The sequence below is a fragment of the Mobula birostris genome, chromosome 10, assembly GCF_030028105.1.
Source record: "Mobula birostris isolate sMobBir1 chromosome 10, sMobBir1.hap1, whole genome shotgun sequence".
Taxonomy (NCBI): Eukaryota; Metazoa; Chordata; class Chondrichthyes; order Myliobatiformes; family Myliobatidae; genus Mobula; species Mobula birostris.
This window is the reverse complement of record NC_092379.1, coordinates 130,020,833-130,041,627: the sequence shown is the minus strand read 5'-3', so window position 1 is coordinate 130,041,627 and position 20,795 is coordinate 130,020,833. Positions and strand designations below refer to the sequence as shown.

Below are 20,795 nucleotides of genomic sequence, written 5' to 3'. Positions count from 1 at the left end.
GGCACCACAACGTTTGGCTTTGACGTCTGCGATGGTATGCAGCCCTCGCCACAAGTCACGTGTGCTAGTCGTTGTGAATCTTGACTCAATCTTGTCCCTGTATTGTTGTTTCGCAGCCTTGATAGCTTTGTGCAGATCATAGCTGCTTTTCTTGAGCTCTAGTTGATCGCCAGCGATGTAAGCCCAATGTTGCTCTGTAAGTGCTGCTCACACGGAACTATTGATCCAGGGTTTCTGGTTTGGGAAGACCCTGACTGACTTCTAATTGCTGAGAACACATCTATACCTATCAGAATTTCCCTAATGCCAATAGCTTTCTTATCTTGCCAATTTGAAATTCATCTAAATTCTTCCTCGGAGGCCGTCTACACATTCTGCCCCTTGCCTTAATCTTCTGTCTTCTGGTTTTATTCATTGCTTCCAAGGGAAATTGTTTCTTACAGTCCACCCTACTTACCTCTGCCCCTCATAATTTTGGTTACTTCCTCCACTCAGAGAAATGAAACTCCGCTTATCCAATCTCCCCTCGCAATTGCAATGTTCCATTGAACAGAGGACAATTACAGGAAGGTCACTGGCTTGAAACATTAACGCTGCTTCTTTCTCCACATGCGTTGCTTGATCCCCAGCACTTTCCATTTTTACTTCAGGATTACAGAATCTGCGGATTTTAAAACTTTAGGTCAGTGATTGTGACTTCTGTTCAGCAAGATGATCACTGAACTATGTTCTCAGTATTCCCAGGAGTTGGCTAATTAATCAGTTCAGTGTCCTTCCAGAGATTAGATTTCCTGAAATGTACACAATATAAATAGAGCTGCAGTCTCTCTGGATGTGCACTCTATTCCTCTGCTAATGTAACCCATTACTTGATGTACCATTTTTTGAAACAGTCACACATAATACTGACAGCTTCATGCATTCATCCATCAAAACCCCTGTGGGATGGGAATAACTTTTAATAATAATTTTAGTGAAAAAATCAATTTGAACTTTAGCACCATTCTATTTTCAGTAGAATCAATTTCATCCCATATGTCTTCTTATTCATCAGCACAGGAAATTGCTCCATTTAATATATCATATTCCCATTTTCCTACTTTGTTCCAAAACCAATTATCTTACATAATAAGTTGCATCAACCTTCTGTTGTCTAGTTTTCTAAAAGATGTAAATGTTTTAAAATGTGTGCATAATATTTTTGATTATTTAATCTACTTTATCATTTTGGTATCCAAGGCAAATTTGGAGACAGTTCATCATAACTTAGAAACTTTAAAACATCAAAATAATACTTATAGATCCCACGTATAAATATTTTCCCATTTACCTTGCTTCCAAGGATCAAGAAACAACTTTATTCACCATATACATGGGAGAGGGTATCTAGAATGGTTGATCAGATTAACTGCCCAGGTGAAGAAACTTTTAAGGTGTCGTTAAGTTTTTGTTTTAATACCCTACAATGCTTTCCAGAAGAGAGCTTTTGAAAAAGACAGTCTGCTGGGTGGGTCATGATGTTTCCTGTCTGCTTCTTTGTCCTGGATACATACAAATCCTGCAGTAATAGTCAACTGCAGTCAATAACCTTTTCTGCTGTCCTGACAGTTTGATGTTGTTTTTGCACATTGCGAGAGGATGCTGCACCAAGCCAGACAGTAATGGCTCCATTTCTTACTTCCAAGTCACTGCGTTTCCAAAGCCACTTCCTGTATTTTGTTCCCTGCCTCCTCTTCCCCCTCAGAAACCATTTTGGGCGTTAACTGCAGTTCCCCACCCTTAACAACAGTAATGTCAAATTAGGAACTCCACTCAGTTGTTACCAGGACCAGGAGTTTCAGTTATAAGGAGTGACTGGATAGGCTAGGACTGTTTTCCTGGAATATAGGAAGCTAAGGGTGACTATACATATAGAGGCTTATAAGATCATGAGGGACATTGATAAGTGGATGGTTAGAGCCGATGTTCATAGATAAGGCAGGCAACACGACAGCGTAAGTAGCTAGCACATCGATTTTAGGCGGGAGCAATCACTGATTAGGGCTTGATTCCCGCTGTTGTCCGTAGGGAATTTGTACATTCTCCCAGTGACTGCAAAGCTTCCTCAGAGTGCTCTGCTTTCCTCCCACAGTCCACAGTGTATGGTTAGGGTTAGTAAGTTGTCGGCATGCTTTGTTACTGTTGGAAACGTGGTGACACTTGTGGGCTGTCCCTAGCACAACCCTCATTGATTTGATTTGACACAAACACCACATTTCACTGCATATTTCGACATACACACAACAAATAACGCTAATCTTTATCTTTTTCCCCGAAAGATTGGGGAGTGTGAGACCAAAGAGCAAGGGTTTAAGATGAGAGGGGAAAAATTTAAAGGGAACTTGAGGGGTTGAGTTTTTCCACACAGAGTGCAGTGGGTATATAGAATAAGCTGCCAGAGGAGGTGGTAGGGTGGGAACAATACCAAAGTACAATTGATATTTAGACAGGCACGGGGATTACAGCTTGGTTGCCATGGGGAAGTTGGGGAAAAGGGCCCATTGCCATGCTTTACCATTCAATGACTCTTTCAGGAACTTGTGCAGATCATTCTTTAGTAATTCATCCTTCTTCCAAAAGTTCATCAGGTTTCAAAATAATGAGTTTTTTATTCTAAAGAACTGTGTGTATGATAGAACATTGAATAAAGAATAATACAGCACAGGCCCTTCAGCTGACTTTTAAACTTATCAAAGATCACTCCAACCCTTCCTTCCCACGCAACCTTCCATTTTTCTAACATACACGTGTCTATCTAAGAGTTTCTTAAATGTCCCTAATGTATCTGCCTCTACAACTACCACTGGCAATGTGTTCCATGCACTCACCATCCTCCGTGTAAAAACTTACCTCTGACATATATTTTCTTCCAATCACCTTAAAATTATGCCCTCTCGTATTAGCCATTTCCATCCTGGGTATAAAAGTCTCTGCCTGTCCACTCTATCTATGCCTCTTATCATTTTATACACCTTTATCAAGTCACCTCTCTTCCTTACTTCACTCCAAAGAGAAAAGCCCGAGCTCGCTCAACCTATCCTCATAAGCCAGGCAGTATCCAGGAAAATCTCTGCACCCTCTCTAAAGCTTCTACATCCTTCCTATAATGAGGGGACCAGAAATGAACACAATACTCCTAATGTGGTCTAACCATAGTTTTATGGAGCTGCAAGATTACTCAGAGCTCTTGAAATCAATCCCTTAACTTTGATCCTCACCACCTTCCCTATATCTAAGATGAAAATGCCTAGGGTCCCTGGAATTCTGAGAAATTCCTTCCAAAATTAATGAACTTGCAAAAACATCGATGAAAGCATTGTTAACCTCATCTCCACTTTTCTACTGATGTTCCTGGGATGTTTCAACCTTGCCCATCTTTGTATGAAGCAAACAGGATCAGGTATAGAGCAATATGAAGACACAAGATTCTGCAGATGCTGGAAAACTTGAGCAAGTGCCAGAGAAACCCCTCAGTCAGACAGACAGCAACTGTTCATTCCCCCTCCACTGATGCTGCCTGCCCTACTGAGTTCCTCCAGCATTTTGCATGGGCTGCTTTAGATCACGCGGAAGCTTGATCCCAAGTGTTGACATTGTTTCTCTTTCCATAAATGCCACCTCCTCTGCCGACTGCTTCCAGCCTGGTTTTATTTCACGTTACCAGAATCCAGTGTTTTTTAAATTAATTATTTTCAGACTGGATTTTAATCATATTCACTTCATCCTATAACATTCTTCTTCAATACACCAGATTACAACTATCTAGGGCGGCACCATAGCGTAGTGGTTAGCGTAATGCTTTAAAGTGCCAGGTGTATATTCCCATCACAGTATGTTCTCCCCATGACCACATGGGTTTCCTCTGGGTGCTCTGGCTTCCTCCCACATTCCAAAGATGTAGGAGTTAGGGTTAGTAAGTTGTGGGCATACTTTGTTGGTACCAGAAGCAAGGTGACAGTTTATGGGCTGACCCCAGCACATCTTGTTCTGTGTTGGCCGTTGACCCAAGCAATACATTTCACTGGAGATTTCAGTGCACATGTGATAAAGCTAATCTTAATCTTTATATTAAAACCATTGGATATAGGCACAGAATTAGGCCACTCGGCCCATCTAGTCTGCTCTGCCATTCAATCATGGCTGATTTATTTACCCTCTCAGCCCCAGTCACCTGCCTTCTCCCCATTTCCCATCATGCCCTGACAAATCAAGAATCTATCAAGTTCTGCCTTAAATATACCCAAAGACATATTTCATTGATTCACCGCTCTCTGGCTAAAGAGATTCCTCTTCAGCTCTGTTCTAAAAGGATACCCCTCTATTCTGAGGCTGTGTCCTTTAGTCTTAGATTCCCCCACTATAAGAAACATCCTCTCCACATCCACTCTATCTGGGCCTTTCAACATTCACAGGTTCCAATTAGGTCACCTCTCAGTCTTCTGAATTTCAGTAGGAGGCCCAGAGACATCAAACGCTCCTCATATGACAAGTGAACTTCCTTTAAACCCTCTCCAGTTTCGGCACATCCTTGCTAACATAAGGGGCCCAAAACTGCTCACTATACTTTAAATGAGGCCTCACCAGTGCTTTATAAAGCTTCAACATTACATCCTTGCTTTTATATTCTAGTCCTCTCGAGATCAATGCTAACACCGCATTTGCCTTCCTCACTACTGACTTATCTTGCATATTAACCTTTAGGGATCCCTGCACAAGGACTCCCAAGTCCCCTTGCATCTCAGATTTTTAAAAATTTTTTCTCCCTTTAGATAATAGTCAACCATTTTATTTCTTCTACCAAAGTGTATGACCACATACTGTATTCCATCTGCCTCTTCTTTGCCCATTCTCCTACACTGTCTCAGAACTTCCATGCCTCTCTTCTTCCTCAAAATTACCTGTCGCTCTGCCTACCTTTGTATTGTCCATAAATTCAGCCACAAAGCGCTCAATTCCATCATCCAAGTCATCAACAAATAACGTTAAAAGAATCGGTCCCAACACAGACCCCTGTGGAACCCCACTAGTCACCAGGAGTCAACCAGAAAAGGCCCTCTTTATTCTCACTCTTTGCCTCCTACCAATCAGCCAATGCTTTACCCATGCCAGAATCCTTCCTGTGATACCACGGGCTCGTTGCTTGTTCAGCAGCCTCCTTGAGAATATTGAGACCAAGCTTCTTCTTTTTTATGTTATGAATGCCCAGCATCTCAAGGCCTGTCCATGAGCCTTAGACATTCTCCAGAACAATGATCAACACGCTGAACTGAAGGGAAAATTTTTAGCAGTGATGTTGGCCAAGATGCCACAAAGTCACAGTCTGCGCAGGAGGACCTAGAGAATACGATGAGTGTTCACTGCCTCCTTTAAACGATTACCCCCATTAGAAGACAAAATCCAAACAGCAGGCCTAAGTTTGAATCAAAATAGAGGCTCAATGTTCCAACTCCAAAATGGGAATATTGTTACAAAAGATAAATGGAAATAAAATAACTCTTTCTGGACCACCGCTGATTGTTATTTTACCATTCATAGGACATTTACAGAATTTATGCCAACCCTTCAGTAACAGCCATTTACCAGAATAATCATTGTATTCCACTATAACAATAACTTACCCTTATATCTTCTTTCATAATAGCCTTGTTTAAAAATTCATCCGCCATCAATCCACCTTATGGACTCTGTTATATCTGCACTAGTGCCAAAAGGAATTTGTAAAATGACATTTAACCCCCATTAATAAACTAAATGAATTTCTTAAGGGAAGAGGTGAAAGTATTAAGAGAATCATTGATTACGCCTACTGCTCCATCATACATTTGTTAAGAGTTTTAAAAGCTTGTGAGTGGGAAATTAAAGGATATCACTTTAATAAACTCACGCATCTACTGTGATGATACACAAGGAGGCCATTTGGCCCATCATATTCGTGTTGGTTTCTAGAAGAGCAATCCCATCAGTCCCATTCCCTTGAACCTCTGAAACCATGGTACCTCACACATGCCCATTAACTCCACTTTGATTCTTTTTGCTTTAATGTTAAGAGGGAAATTTATAGTCACCAATTAACCCACCACGGAGTTAAGGGCTAAGTAAGTAAATTAACCCACCAGAGATGGTGGAGCAACATCTGGACAAAAACTATGCAGTCACAGAGAGAATGTGTAATTCCCCACATTGGTCAGTGTATGGAATGAGCTGCTAGGGGAAGTAGCTGAGGCTGGTACATTAAGAACATTTAAAAGGTACTTGGACAGGGACATAAACAGGAAAGGCTCAGAGGAGTATGGGGCAAATGGGAATCATCTTAGATAGGAACCTTGACTGGCCTGGACCAGTTGGGACAAACAGCCTGTTTCTATGCTGTGTGATTCTATGGTGATACAGGAAGTTATTTGTCTAAAGCAGGGGTTCCCAGCCTGGGGTCCTCAGTTGGTGGTAGGGGCCCAGGGCATAAAAAAAAGTTGGGAACCCCTGATCTACAGGGTTTTTTCTCCTCAGATGACTGCTTTGTGACGATTATGTGAATGGGTTTTAAACACGTTTCCAAACACAAAAGAGGATGTGAAGTCAGATTGTCAATGCCTTCTATTATGAGAGAGACTGAATTCAGGAGCTGCATGTACAGCATTCATTTCCTTACCTAAAAAAGGATGTATTCCCCACTGAAGGCTCCAGAAATGGATTTAGAAGAATGAGAGGAGGTCTCATTGCAAGGATGATGTTTCTTCTGGGTGAGGAGTGAAGAAACATGGGTCATAGTATCAGAATAAGACCTTAAGAAATAGGAGCAGAATTAAGCCATTTGGCCCATCCAGTCTGCCCTGCCATTCCATCACGTCTGATTTATAACAAGGGGCAAGTCATCTGGAATGAGAATTCTGAACCTGGGTGGAATTGGAGGCTTAGTCACTGGAGCAAACCAAAACAGAGGTTGATCTGCTTTTGAATATTAATGGATCAAGGGATTGGGGCTGTGTGTTAGAGGACAATGCAGGAAGGTAGTGCAAGGAGGAAGATTAGCTATGACTTTGATGAATATCAGAGCAGGCGCTAGAGACAAAATAGCTCCTGTGTCTTACACTTTTATGTTCTTAGATCTAGAAACACTCATACTGAATTGAGAAATTGGCTCCAATTTACCTACCTAATACTATAAATATACTCTACTTTTCACGCTATTTGTTAATGACCAGATGACTGAACTGAAGGCTTTGTAGACAAGTTTGCAGATGATACAAAGATGGGTGGAGGGTCAGGTAGTGTTGAGGAAGCAGGGAGTTTTCAGAAGAAATTGGACGGATAAGGAGATTGGGCAAAGGAGTGGCAAATGGAATATTGTGTCAAGAAGTACTTGGTCATGCACTTTAGCAAAAGGAATAAAGGCATAGACTATTTTCTAAATGAGGAGAAAATTCAGAAACCAGAGGTGCAAAGGGACTTGGAAGCCCTAATGCAGGATTCCTTAAATGTTAACTTGTAGGTCAATTCAGTAGTAAGGAAGGCAAATGGAATGTTAGCATTCATTACCAGAGGACTAGAATATAAAAGGATGCAATGCTGAGACCTTATAAGGCATTGATCAGACCACATTTGGTGTACAGCAGACAGGTTTGGGCCCCATATCTAGGAATGGATGTGCTGGCAGTGGAGAGGGTCCAGAGGAGGTGTAAGAAAATTATTCCAGGAATGAAAGGGTTAATTATGAGGTGTGTTAATGGTTCTAGGCCTGTATTTATTGGAGTTTAGAAGAATGAGGTGGGGGATCTCACTGAAAGCTACAGAATATTGAGAAACCTCTACAGAATGGACATGGAGAGGATGTTTCCAATAGTGGGTGAGTTTAGCCTCAGAGTAGAAGGATGTACCTTTAGAACAGAGATGAGGAGAAATTCCTTTAGATAGAGGATGGAGATTCATTGCCACAGACAGCTGTGGAGGCAAGTCACCGGGTACATTTAAAATGGAGATTGAAAGGTTCTTGATTAGTAAGAGCATCAAATATTATGGGAAGAAGAGAGGTGAATGGGGTTGAAAGGGATAATAAATCAGCCATGATTGAATGGCTGAGCAGACTCAATGGGCTGAATGGTCTAATTCTGCTCCTATGTGTTATGGTCTAAAATGAACATTGAAGCCTATTGAAGAAGTGGTCTTACCCCCCGTCAATGCTTTGTCCCTTACTGCGGCATAAAGCCTTTGGAGGAACTAATTTGTCCTTCAGTGCTTGTACTGAAACTTATGTGAGCATCAGCTACCTTTTGTGCTCCCTGACATTCACCTGCACTGACTTCAGTCGGGCCAGATTTGCAGTAATTAGTACACCAGCTGTTGGCACGCTCGCACATTGCTGAGACAAATGTTCTCCCCTTCTTCGTGATGCTGCCAGTTTGTCTCAGGAGGAAATAAAAAGGAAAGACATACACAGGAAGCCCTCAAACTGCTCTCTCACTCAACAGCAACACAGGTTAGAGGATATGTGACTACAGCTCAAGTGAACGAGGTGAAGATTTAAAAATACAGGTGGGGAATAAAGAAGAATTGCTCAATCTATGCTGAGTTTAAAGCTTAGGTAGAGTCGTAGAACACAACATCACGGAAACAGGCCCTTCGGCCCATCTAGTCCATGCCAAACTGTTATTCTGCCTGTTCCTATTGTCCCTCATCCTGATCATAGCCAGCCATATACTTATCCAAATTTCTCTTAAATGTTGAAATGGAACCCAAATCCACCAAAGCCACTGGCAGCTCACCATCCTCTTGAGTGAAGTTCCTCCCAGATTCCCTTTCAATATTGCACATTTAACCTATGACCTATCACTTACGCCTCTCACAGCCCAACGCCATGTCCCTGTTGTGAGAGGTGGAAGTGGGTAAGGTAGCCAACAGGGCTCTGGCGAAGCTGTATAGGGCAATCCCCTGTACAGTGGATGCAGTGGACTGCAGAAACATTGATGAACTCCAACCATACCACTGACCTCAGAGGACGATGGAGATGGAGGCTCATTGATGGACTGGGAGCTAAGGGCCCAAGTAAAGTAACCTTATAATTTTGTATACTATTAATTCTCCACTCATCATCCTACTCTCCAGGGAACAAAGTCCTAACCTGTCCACGTAGCTCAGTTTCTCAAGTCCCGGCAACATCCTCGGAAATTTTCTCTGTACTAGAGGGGCGGAGCTACAATGGCTTTCGACAGTGATTCTTTCCAGTTCATCTGCAAAAACAGCTTAATTTCTGCCTTTACCGTCTCTCTTTTCTCTATCCAGGCTGGTTGGGGTCCTGGCGAAGACTGTGACCTGGAGCTACATGCAAACTTTGGTTCTTCAGGGCATTAGGACCCGCCCCCAGTGGCTCATAGCCGGGCATTTTTTGATACCCGAATGAAGCGGAATAGAAGACGAGTGGGCCTTCGGAGTTCCTAGCCTTCAGGGCCCTGGGAACGAGCCGATTCTAAGCTGGTGCCACTGACTGAACCATCATGGGAGAAGACAGAACATCGGGAGCAGCAGGTCAGCTGTGAGGGCTCTGTCCTCGGCGAATTGAATTCATTCATATTTTCATTCATATTCTCTCTCTCCCTCTCCCTCTCTCATTCATTGGTGGGGGCTAGCTTGTTGCCAATTCTCGAGTTGCAGCACTCGGGGAAAAAAAGCAAAGCGGCAGATTTTAACACCATAATCAGTGAGTTGTTTGTCTTAGTTGATCTCCCCTCTCACTGCGAAAGGGGATACCTCCCTGTCCCTTTATTGGGGAGAGAGAGAGACTGTGGCATGTCGAATTGTTGGGTGAATGATTAGTTTTTGTTGTACCGCAGATCATGGTCCTTATTGCTTGCTTGGTGTGTGAGGGGCGCTGATGGGTGTTTTTTGCTGAAGTAATTGCAGGGGAGGGGGTCATTGCTCTGCTGCTGCTTGTGGCTGGGAGGGAGGAGTGGGGGGGGCTTTGGGGTTCTAATGTTTTTACTGTCACTCATTCTTTGGGACACTCTCCTGTTCTTGTGGATGTCTGTGAAGAACAAGAATTTCATGTTGTATAGTGTTTTCATTCCCTGATACTAAATGGAACTATTGGAAGACTAGGTCAAACAGCACAGGAACAGGCCCTTCGTCCCATCTATTCCATGCTGAAACTATTTAAACTGCCTACTCCCATTGATCTGCACCGGGACCATAGCCTTCCATATCCCTACCATCCATGTTCCTATCCAAACTTTGCTTAAACGTTGAAATCAAGCTCACGTGAACCATTTGTGCTGGCAGCTCGCTCCACACTCTCATGACCCTCTGAGAGTGTCTTTCAGTCTTTACTCTGTACTCTTTCAATCTTATCGATATCTTAACAGAACTATGCTCCTCTCCTTTCAATTCTGCCCCTTTTAGATGTGTAACCAATTCTCATGGGGCAGCAATTGAAGAAATGTGCATTAAAGGGCCAAATCCCCTGATAAATATTCACTCACGTTTACTTTACCGCGCTCTAATGTGGTTGTCAGAAACACATGTACTGGAGCAAATGTGTCTTAACACTATTTCAACAGGAAACCATAAACTCACCATCTGTCGTTTATTTTCAAGTAGATTTGACCCGATCAGTCCTAGAAATGATCCGAAACCAAGCTGTAAGTGATTTAACAGAAAATCCATGAGAAGAATGCTGTATGAAAAAAAAACAGTCAAAACTACAGCTTCAGTAATTCTTTCAGGCTAGAAGCTCTGTTGCTATGCATGTTTGCATTCCAAATCAATGACAAAACTAATAGCAAGTAGATAAAAATCTGATTCAGCGCAATTCCTAGTGGAAAAATTAGAGACATTCATGGTGCAAAGACAATCTGGATAAGTGTGAGGTGATACGTTTCTTTCGGCAGAGCCTCAGATGGTGACAAAGTGGCGTACAGAAGTGAGACAGATGGGCTGGTTGAGTGGTGTCGCAACAACAACTTGCACTCAGCTTCAGAAAGACCAGGGAACTGATTGTGGACCAGGAGCGGGAAGCTGAAGGAGCTCTCAGTGAGGAGTCAGTATTGGAAAGGGTGAGAAGCTTCAAGTTCTGGTGTTTCAACATCTCTGGAGACCTACTGTATCCTGGGCCCAACACATCGATGCAAGAGGGCACAACCAACAGCTCTATTTCATTTGGGGTTTGAGGAGATTTGGTATGTCACCAAAGATTCCAGCAAACTTCTACAGGTAAATCACGGAGAGCATTCTAACTGATTGCATCGCTGCCTGGCCACTGCACAGGGTCAGAAAAACCTGCAGAGGGTTGAAAACTCAACCAGCTTCATCATGGCCACTAGCCTCTACAGCACTGAGGACATCTTAAAAGGGCAGCATCCATCATTTAGGACCCCCACCTCCCAAGGCATGTTCTATTCTTATTACTACCGTTAGAGAGGAGGTACAGGAGCATGAAGACACACATTCAGTGTTTTAGGAAAGACTTCTTCCTCTCCACCATCAGATTTCTGAAGAGACAGTGAACCCATGTACAATTATAGGAGACAGAGTATATAATCAAAGTTTATTTCTCAGGGTGGACATCACTCTCCTCTCCTACAAGATTCTTTCTTCTTCAGCCCTTTACCTTTCCCACCTATCAGCTTGTAGTTCTCACTTCACCTCCTCTCTCTCTCTCTCTCTCACCCACCTTCACCCTCACCTGACTTCACCCATCATCTGCCAGCTTGTTCTCCTTCCCCTCTCTCCCACACCCTTCTTGTTCTGGCTTCGACCCACTTTCTTCCCAGTCCTGGCGGAGGCCCTCGGCCCAAAACGTTGACTCTTTGTTCCTATCCTTAGATGCTGTCCAACCTCCTGAGCTCCCCCAGCATTCTGTGTGTGTTGCTCAAGACTTCCAGCATCTGCAGAATCTCTGTGTTTGCGTCAGATTAGGATTAAGCTGAGAGACAGAAAGTTTAATCAGATTTGTGAGGCAAGTTTTATTTTTACACAGAGGGTGGTAGGTGCCTGGAGAGATGGTGGAAGCAAATACATTATTTAAGAGGCATTTAGACAAGACACATGAACAGGCACAGGATGGAGGGAGATGGATCGAAGGGATTGGTTTAAGATGGGCCGGAGACCATTGGCTGAAGGGTCTGATCCCTTGTTGTACTGTTCTATGTTCTAAGAAGAGACTACATGGCCCATCATATCCATGCTGGCCAACAATGAAACTACTGAAACCAATTGCACTTCCCAGTTCTTGCTCTGTGGGCATGCAGGTTACCGTAGGACATCCTGGTACTTGTTCCATGTGATGAAGGTTCCTGCCTCATTTGCCGTTTCAGCCCACGTTCCAGACTGCCAAGGCCATAGGCATTTTTTATCATCAGCTCTCTTCCTATCATAGAACCATAGAGCAGTACAGCATAAAAATAGGCCTTTCCCCCCATCTAGTCAGTGCTACCTGCACCCAGCCCACAGCCCTCCATACCCCTCTCATCCACGTACACTACCTATCCAAACATCCTCTAAATGTTACAATTGAACTTTCAGCCATCACTTCCACTGGCAGCTCATTCCGTCCTCTGTGCCAAATTCCCTCTCAGATTCTCCTTCAATATTTTACCTTTCACCCTAAAACTATGACCTTTAGTTCTAGTCTCACCGCAACCTGAGGTGAAAAAGCTTGCATGTGTTAACCCTATCTATACCCCTCATAATTTCATATACCTCGATAAAGTCACCTCTTAATTCCCTGTGGTCCAGGGAATTAAATCCTAAACCTGTTCCACCATTCCCTACGACTCAGGTCCTCAAGCCCTGGCAACATCCTTATAGATGTTCTCTACACTCTTTCAATCTTATTGATCTCTCTCCTGTAGAATTGCACACAATACTCCAAATAATGCCTTACTAACATCTTATACAACTTCAACACCACATGTCAACTCCTGTACTCAAAACCCTGATTGACGAAGGCCAGTGCCAAAAGCTCTGTTTATGATCCTATCTACCAGCGATTCTTCCAATTATTCTTATTTTGAATCAGTCAGCTCGTCTGGTAAAGGAAAAATGTAATCCCTAATTAGATGAAGGATCTTTTTAAGTAACTACATGGAACGGTTTAACAACCTTCTGCAAATTAAGTTTTCCTGCTTAAATGCACTCTGATGTCCTGCAGCTCTCTGAAGCAAATGAAAAGAGACATCCTCATATCTGGTTTTACTTATATTCCATGATTGCCTCACATTACAAATTTTCACAATTTTTCATTTAAAATTCCTGTGCCTTGGATGTCATTCCCACCTGTTACTCCTAGGAAAGAATTAACCCCCAGTCAGTCTCCGTTGTGGCCTGAATGAGACTCAAAGACAGTTCAACGTTAATACCTGCCACTCAGACACCTGGAACTAAAGAGGGGCTACACTTCTGAAAAATGTTTACAATGCAACGATGTCTTCCACAACATCATGTGATACATTTCAGTGACATACACCCATCTTCCACCTAAAGGTGAGCGTTAATGATAATTAAAATGTGTAACTATTTCTGATTAGATGTTCCCTACTTACACATTTTTTAAAAAAGTTGACAGCAATTGTTAAAGATTGGTTAAAATCTGGCCAATAATTGGTATCACTGATCTTTTCACCATAAGGACCATGAGACAGAGGAGCAGAATTAGGCCATTTGACCCATTGTTATTCCGTCATAGTCGACTTATTACCCATCTCAACCCCATTCACCTGTCTTCCACCAATAACCATTGACACCCTTACTAATCAAGGATCTATCAACCTCCACTTTAAATACACCCAACTACTTGGCCTTCACAGCCGTCTGTGGCATTGAATTCCACAGATTCACTGGCTTGTGGTTAAAGAAATTCTTCCTCATCTCTGTTCTAAAGGGACATCCTTCTATTCCCTCTGGTCATAGATCGTCCCCTCCCCCACTACAGGAATCATCCTCTCCACATACACTTTATCCAGGCCTTTACTGTCTAATTTTAATCACAGATTGAGACAGATATTATAGAAGTGAATTGACACAGTGCACGCTGCTTCCTTGCTCAGATCATATATCACATAAGCAGCAAAGGCTGCAATTTCTGCCTCCTCACAGGACATCAGATGTTACTAGTTGTTGCCAGCCTTCGCAACGTACTGCCAAACAGGAACAGCACGGGGTCAGAAAATATCCTACACTCCCTCCCCCTTAATCTACAGTCTCAGTCCACATCTGTCATAGCAGTGGATGTTTCCAGCAGCTTCCTGACAAGAAAAAAAGAGAATGGAAGGAACGTCCTGGATCTTAACCCTTGTTAGATTCAGATTCTAATTCAGAGTTATTTGTCACATGAACATCGTAACATACAGTGAAATGCGTCATTTGTATTAACAATGAACACAACCAAGGATGTGGTGGGGGCAGCCGCACATTCCGGCACCAACATAGCATGCCTACTATGTTCAGCAGAGCAACACAAGCCACAGCAACAGTAACAACAAGAGAACAGCAGCAAAACAACAGCAACAACAGTAAAACAAGTCTCTTTCCTCTATCCCACTCAGATACACAGACAGGCTTCCAGCTCCAGGACAAGCCTTCAGTGCAAGTCTTGCTTCCCTACAAAACTACAAAAACAGCTTTAAGTTATTCTTAACTGAAAAGGAGGACGTGCTGGAATTGGAGACGATCCAGAGGAGGTTGGTAAGATTGACCCCAGGAATGAACAGGTTAACAGGTGTCTTTAATGGCTCTAGGCCTTTTTAGAAGAATATGGGGAGGGGGGATCTCTTTGCCAATCCATTGAATATTGAAAGGTCTAGATACAGTGGATGTGGAGAGGAAGTTTCCGTTAGTGGGGGAGTCTCAGACTAGAGGACACAGCCTCAGAATAGAAGGATGTCCCTTTAGAAGAGATGAGGAGGAATTTCTATAAACAGGAGAGATTCTGCAGATGCTGGAAGTCCAAAGGAACACACACAAAATGCTGCAGGAGCTTAGCAGATCAGGCAGTTCCTATGAAAATGAGTATAACAGTCGATGTTTTGGGCCGAGACCCTTCTTCAGGTGTAATTTCTTTAGCCAGAGGGTGATCAATCTGTGGAATTCATTGCCACAGACAGCTGAGGTGGTCAAGTTATTGGGTATTTTTAAAGTGGAGTTAGATAGGTTCTTGATAGCAAAGGCGTCAAAGGTTACGGGGAGAAGGCAGGAGACTGGAGTTGAGGAGGATAAAAAAAATCAGACATGATTGAGTGGCAGAAGACTTGATGGGCCAAATGGCCCAATTCTGCTCATATGTCTTACAGTCACAGGCAGCCCAATGAACAGCCAAACCATCCATACTTGCTTCAGGGGTACAAGAGTGCACAGATTCTGATAAAGGGTTCTTGACCCTAAATGTCAACAATTCCTTTCCTCCCACAGACGCTGCCCGACCTGCTGAGTCTTCAGGCTGATAGTTTGCTGCTGCAGTGCTTTTCATCAGAACCCTGAAAGGCAGCTGCACCATACATATCCCGACTTAAACTGCTGGCTCACTTCTCTGCACTACACCCTCGTTTGCTTGCTTGCTTATTTATTTATTTAGCGTGTGCGTCTGCATGCGTGTGTGCCCGCCTGTGTGCGTCCATGTGTTCGTCCGTGCGTACGCGATGTTGGCGGGACGATGTTTTTTTCATGCCTTTACAAGGTGCGGAGCGAGAGAGAGAGACTGTGTGGCGCACCACTCCTCACACAGACATTTCGCAGTATTTTTCCTTTTTTATTTTACGAGGTCGAGTTGCAATCTCGACACTCAACCCGGCACGGATGGAAAGCGTACTCGGGAGCAGACCCGACTGGGTTTGAACCCGGTAACCTCTGTTCCAGAGTCCGGCGCTGATGTCATTGCGCCACCAGCCGGTCCACCCTTGCCTATTTATGAAATCATAGAGCACCATAGCTCAGAAGCAGGCTCTTTGCCCCACCTAGTCTGTGCCGAAATGTTAATCTGCCCTGTCCCAATGACCCGCATCTGAACAATACCTCTACATACCCCTCCTATCTAGGTACTTAGCCACACATCTCCTAAAAGGTGCAATCAAACCCGCACCCACCACATCTGCTGACAGCTCATTCCACACTCTCACCACCCTCTGAGAGAAAAAGTTCTCGTTCATGTTCCCCTTAAATGTTCCACCTAATTCTCTAATAAAAAAATAAGCACGCAAACTTAGAACATGGAACAGCACAGGAACAGGCCCTTCAGCTATAATGTTAATCAAAGTTCAAAGCAAATTTATTATTAAAGTACATAGGATTCTGGTTAGTTGGACCATCGGTTTATCAGGGCAGACACTTATCTGGAACAACTCTTGAAGAGCAAAAACCAATCGAGAAAATAGCCGGGATTCCCTTCATTTATTTGGGACACCACACCGTGTTTAGAGTGAACAGTTTTTAAATAAGAGTCAGCTGTGTGTACTTCTGTTCAAAAAGCAGGATTTTTTCACTGATAGGTGGCAAGAAATATGCATTAGAACAACTTGGAACTGATTTGCTCAGTGCCGTTTCCAGAATTTAGGCTTGGAGATATTAGAAATGGCCAGGAGTGAAAATGAAACAATTTCATTACTTCATCAGTTAGGAACTGCTAAGAACTTGAAGGTATCCACAATAACCTGGACTGTTACAATGAAAATGAAGATTTGGAGGATGCATTATTGAAAGCATTATATGAAGGTAGTCCACTATCTGCACTAGGGGTCTGGGCTGATTTTGTTCATTTACAATCAATCAAAAGAACGCAGCAACGTACACTGAATTAATTCCTCTGGTGATAACTGTTAGGAAATAATAAACAGTTTTATTGTACTGTAGAGGTACTAGTAGTGTTCTAATTTGTTCTGTATTTTATTTAAATACATAATTTGTTGCTCAGTTAAACAGTAGTTTGTCTTTATCTCTTTTTAACTATTTCCATGAAACTTTGGTTAATTGGGGCAGCTGCTTAATTGGCTAAACTGTACTGTACTGATCCCAGTGTGTCCCAATTAATCAGAATCCACTGTATATATATATTTTACCATATACTACCTCGAGATTCACTTTCTTGCAGGCATTTACAGGAAAAATACAGAAATACAATGGAATTAATGTTAATACATAAAAAAGACTGGCGAACAAACAATGTGCGAAAGAAGACAAACTGTGCAAAAAAAAATAATGCTGGAAACATGTGTTGCACAGTAAGGACTCCATGAAAGTGAGTCTGTAGGTTGAAGAATTAGTTCAGAGTTGTGGTGAATTAAGTAATTCACACCGTATCAGAAGCCTGATGGTTGAAGGGTAATAACTGTTCCTGAACTTGGTGGTGTGGGACCCAAGGCTTCCGTATCTCACCCCAACCCCCAATGGTAGTAGCAAGAAAAGAGCATGGCCTGGATACTGATGGCCCTTAACGGTGGATGCACTGCATGTAAATTTACTCACTGGTGGGGAGCGTTTTGCCTGTGATGGACTGAACTGTATCCACCACTTTCTGTAGTCTTTTCTGTTCCTGGGCATTGGTGATTCCATACCAGGCTGCAATGCAACCAGCCAAGATACTCTCCATTGTGCACCTATAGAGGTTCGTCGAAGTTTCTGGTGTCATGCTAAACGAGTAAATGAGTAATTAAATGTGTAACTAAACTAATCCGTCTGCCTGCACGATGTCCATATCCCTCCATTCTCTGCCCACTCACATGCTTATCCAAAAACCTTTTAATCTCCACAACCACCCCTGACAGTGGATTCCAGGCACCCACCATACTGTGTAAAAATAAACTTCCCCTGCAATTCTCCTTGCTCCCTCTCACCTTAAATGCATGCCCTCATTTCGACCCTGGGATAAAATTCAAGTTCAGTTTATTGTCATTCAACCATACAGTACTGTCTTCAGCGCCCTAGCTGCTTATACGTGCCTAAATCTTTTGCACAGTACTGCATTTGTCATCGTGGAGTGGACAACGAGTTTGTAAATCTGGAGGGAGCAAAGGATGTTAAGAATGGCAAGGGTGGAGTGCCATGGGAGGGGTGTGGGACAGGTGACAGAGAAGGGTACCAGTGGCGGGAGGTGCCACAGGTGCAGATAAACAGGTCACGTTTTTTACGGAGACGTGGCTAAACAGTGATGTCCCAAACAACGTGGTGAAACTGGAAGTGCACACGGTTTTCAGGGCTGACAGAGCTGCAACAGCGACAGGTAAAAGTAGGGGAGGTGGTTTATGCATCTACGTGAATCCATCATGGTGTACTAACTCTACCATTGCTGACACTTTTGCTCTGCTGATCTGGAATACCTGATTATTCCAGATTATACCTTGAGAGTTTACATGCATCATTGCTGTCGCAGTTTATGTACCACTGGATGCTAAGACTAAAGCAGCCATGAAAGACCTCAGTGTCGCTATTAGCAAGCTGCAGACATTTCATCCAGACGAAGCCTTTATTGTCGATGGGGACTTTAATCATTGTAACCTACGTACCGTGCTTTCAAGGTTTTACCAAAATGTATCACGCACCACAGGGGGTAATAAAACCTTAGATCACGTGGCTAATGTGGCTGACACTTACAAAGCCACTACCTTCCCCCACCTGGGACAGTCTGACCATCTTTCATTGTTTCTGCTCCCCAAATATAGCCCGGTCATTAAACATGTGAAACCCACAATGAAGGCTATTAAGATCTGGCTGGAGGGTGCTGACTCTGCTCTTCAGCACCAATTCTAGCAGCTGTCCATGCCACCACAGACTCTCAGATTAACATTGATTTATATACCAACTCTGTCCTTGAGCACATCAACAAGTGTGTAGAGTGACATCACAAAGACAAATAAAATTTTCCCCAATCAGAAACCATGGATGAACAGAGAGGTTCGCCTCTTGCTCAAAGCCAGCGATTCAGCCTTCAGGTCTGGAGACCGGGAGGCTTACAGCTCAGCTAGGGCCAACCTGAGGAGGGGAATCTCTCAGGCTAAACACACATACAAACAGAGGATCAAAGAGCATTTCAACTCCTCGGACCCCCGGCGCATGTGCCATGGCATAGAGGTCATTACAGACTTCAAACCACCTAGTACTGTGTCCCCTTCCAGCTCTGCTTCCCTCCCTGATGAGCTCAATTACTTCTATGCTCGCTTTGACTGAGAGAACAAGGAGGTCACCCTCAAGCAACACACATCAAAATTGCTGGTGAACCCAGCAGGCCAGGCAGCATCTGTAGGAAGAGATCACCCTCAAAGCGGATCTCCCACCTGGTGAACTGCCTCTCTCATTTTCCACCTCCGATGTTTACACCACCATGAGCAGGGTGAATGTACGGAAGGCAGCTGGCCCAGATGGAATACCTGGCCGTGTGCTCAGAGTCTGTGCAGGGCAGTTGGCCAGGGTCTTCACGGACATTTTCAATCTGTCCCTGGCACAGGCAGTTGTTCCCACAAGCTTCAAGATCGCCACCATTGTGCCAGTGCCGAAGCATTTCACTGCCACGGGCCTGAATGACTTCCGCTCAGTTGCACTCACCCCCATCATTGTAAAGTGCTTTGAGAGACTGGTTCTATCACATCTGAAATCCTGTCTGCCCACTACTCTGGATCCCCATCAATTTGCCTATCGCACCAACAGGTCTACAGAGGACACCATCTCCATGGCACTTCATTCTGCCCTGACCTACCTGGACAGTCCCAATTCTTGTGTCAGAATGCTGCTCATTGACTTTAGTTCGGCATTCAATACTGTGATCCCCTCCAAACTGATCACCAAACTTCGCCAGCTTGGTATCAGCTCATCCCTCTGCAATTGGACCTTGGACTTTCTGACTAACAGACCCCAATCAGTTAAGTTAGACAACCTCTCCTCCTCCACTCTCACCCTGAACACTGGCGTGCCTCAAGGCTGTGTGCTGAGCCCTCTTCTGTACTCCCTTTTCACCAATGACTGCATTCCTGTACATGGTTCTAACTCCATAATCAAACTCACAGATGACACCACGGTGGTTGGCCTGATCAGAGGGGATGACGAGACTGCCTACAGGGACGAGGTCCAGCACCTGGCCGCCTGGTGTGCCAACAACAACCTGGCCCTTAACACCCAGAAGACCAAGGAGATCATTGTGGACTTCAGGCATGCTTGGAGGCACACTCACATCCCCATCTACATCAATGGAGCTGTAGTGGAGCGTGTATCAAGCTTCAAATTCCTTGGTGTCCATATTTCCGAGGATCTCACCTGGTCCCTGAACTCCTCCATCCGGATCAAAAAGGCGCAACAGCGCCTTTATTTCCTGCGGAGCATCAAGAAAGCTCACCTCTGTAAAAGACGGACTTTTACCGCTGTACCATTGAGAGCATACTCACCAACTGCATCTCAGTGTGGTATGGCAATTGTCCAGTATCGGACCGCAAAGCACTCCAGCGTGTGGTGAAAACTGCCCAGTGGATTATCGGCACCCAATTGTCCACCATTGAGAACATCCACCATAAACGCTGCCTGGGCAGGGCGAAAAGCATTATCAAGGATGCATCTCACCCTAACCATGGACTTTTTACTCTCCTCCCATCCAGTAGGCGCTACAGGAGCCTCCGCCCCCACACCAGCAGGCACAGGAAGAGCTTCTTCCCTGAGGCTGTGACCCTGCTGAACCTCACATCACAGCGCTAAGCAGTATTGCACCCATATTGTACTGTCTCAGTACTTTTATATTTGCATGCTGTGGCACTTACTTTTTATTCGCAGTTATTTTGTAAATAACACTATTCTTCGCATTTCTG

The 20,795-nt window shown here is 43.8% G+C and overlaps 1 protein-coding gene across 4 annotated transcripts in view; it reads right to left on the bottom strand.

Annotated features, from left to right (window-relative positions):
• The window catches only part of tmem255a (transmembrane protein 255A), a 105,584-nt gene that overhangs the window by 79,877 nt on the left and 4,912 nt on the right, over nt 1-20,795 (bottom strand). For 3 of the 4 annotated variants that reach the window (XR_011887588.1, XM_072270962.1, XM_072270964.1), the window contains exon 3: nt 10,600-10,662. Coding sequence is in view for 3 of the 4 variants with exons in the window: in XM_072270962.1 (XP_072127063.1) it covers nt 10,600-10,662 (63 nt within the window). In the remaining variant the exon portion in view is untranslated. Of the gene's footprint in view, nt 1-10,599; nt 10,663-20,381; nt 20,515-20,795 lie in introns of all 4 variants that reach the window. The other variant, XM_072270965.1, reaches the window with a different exon arrangement.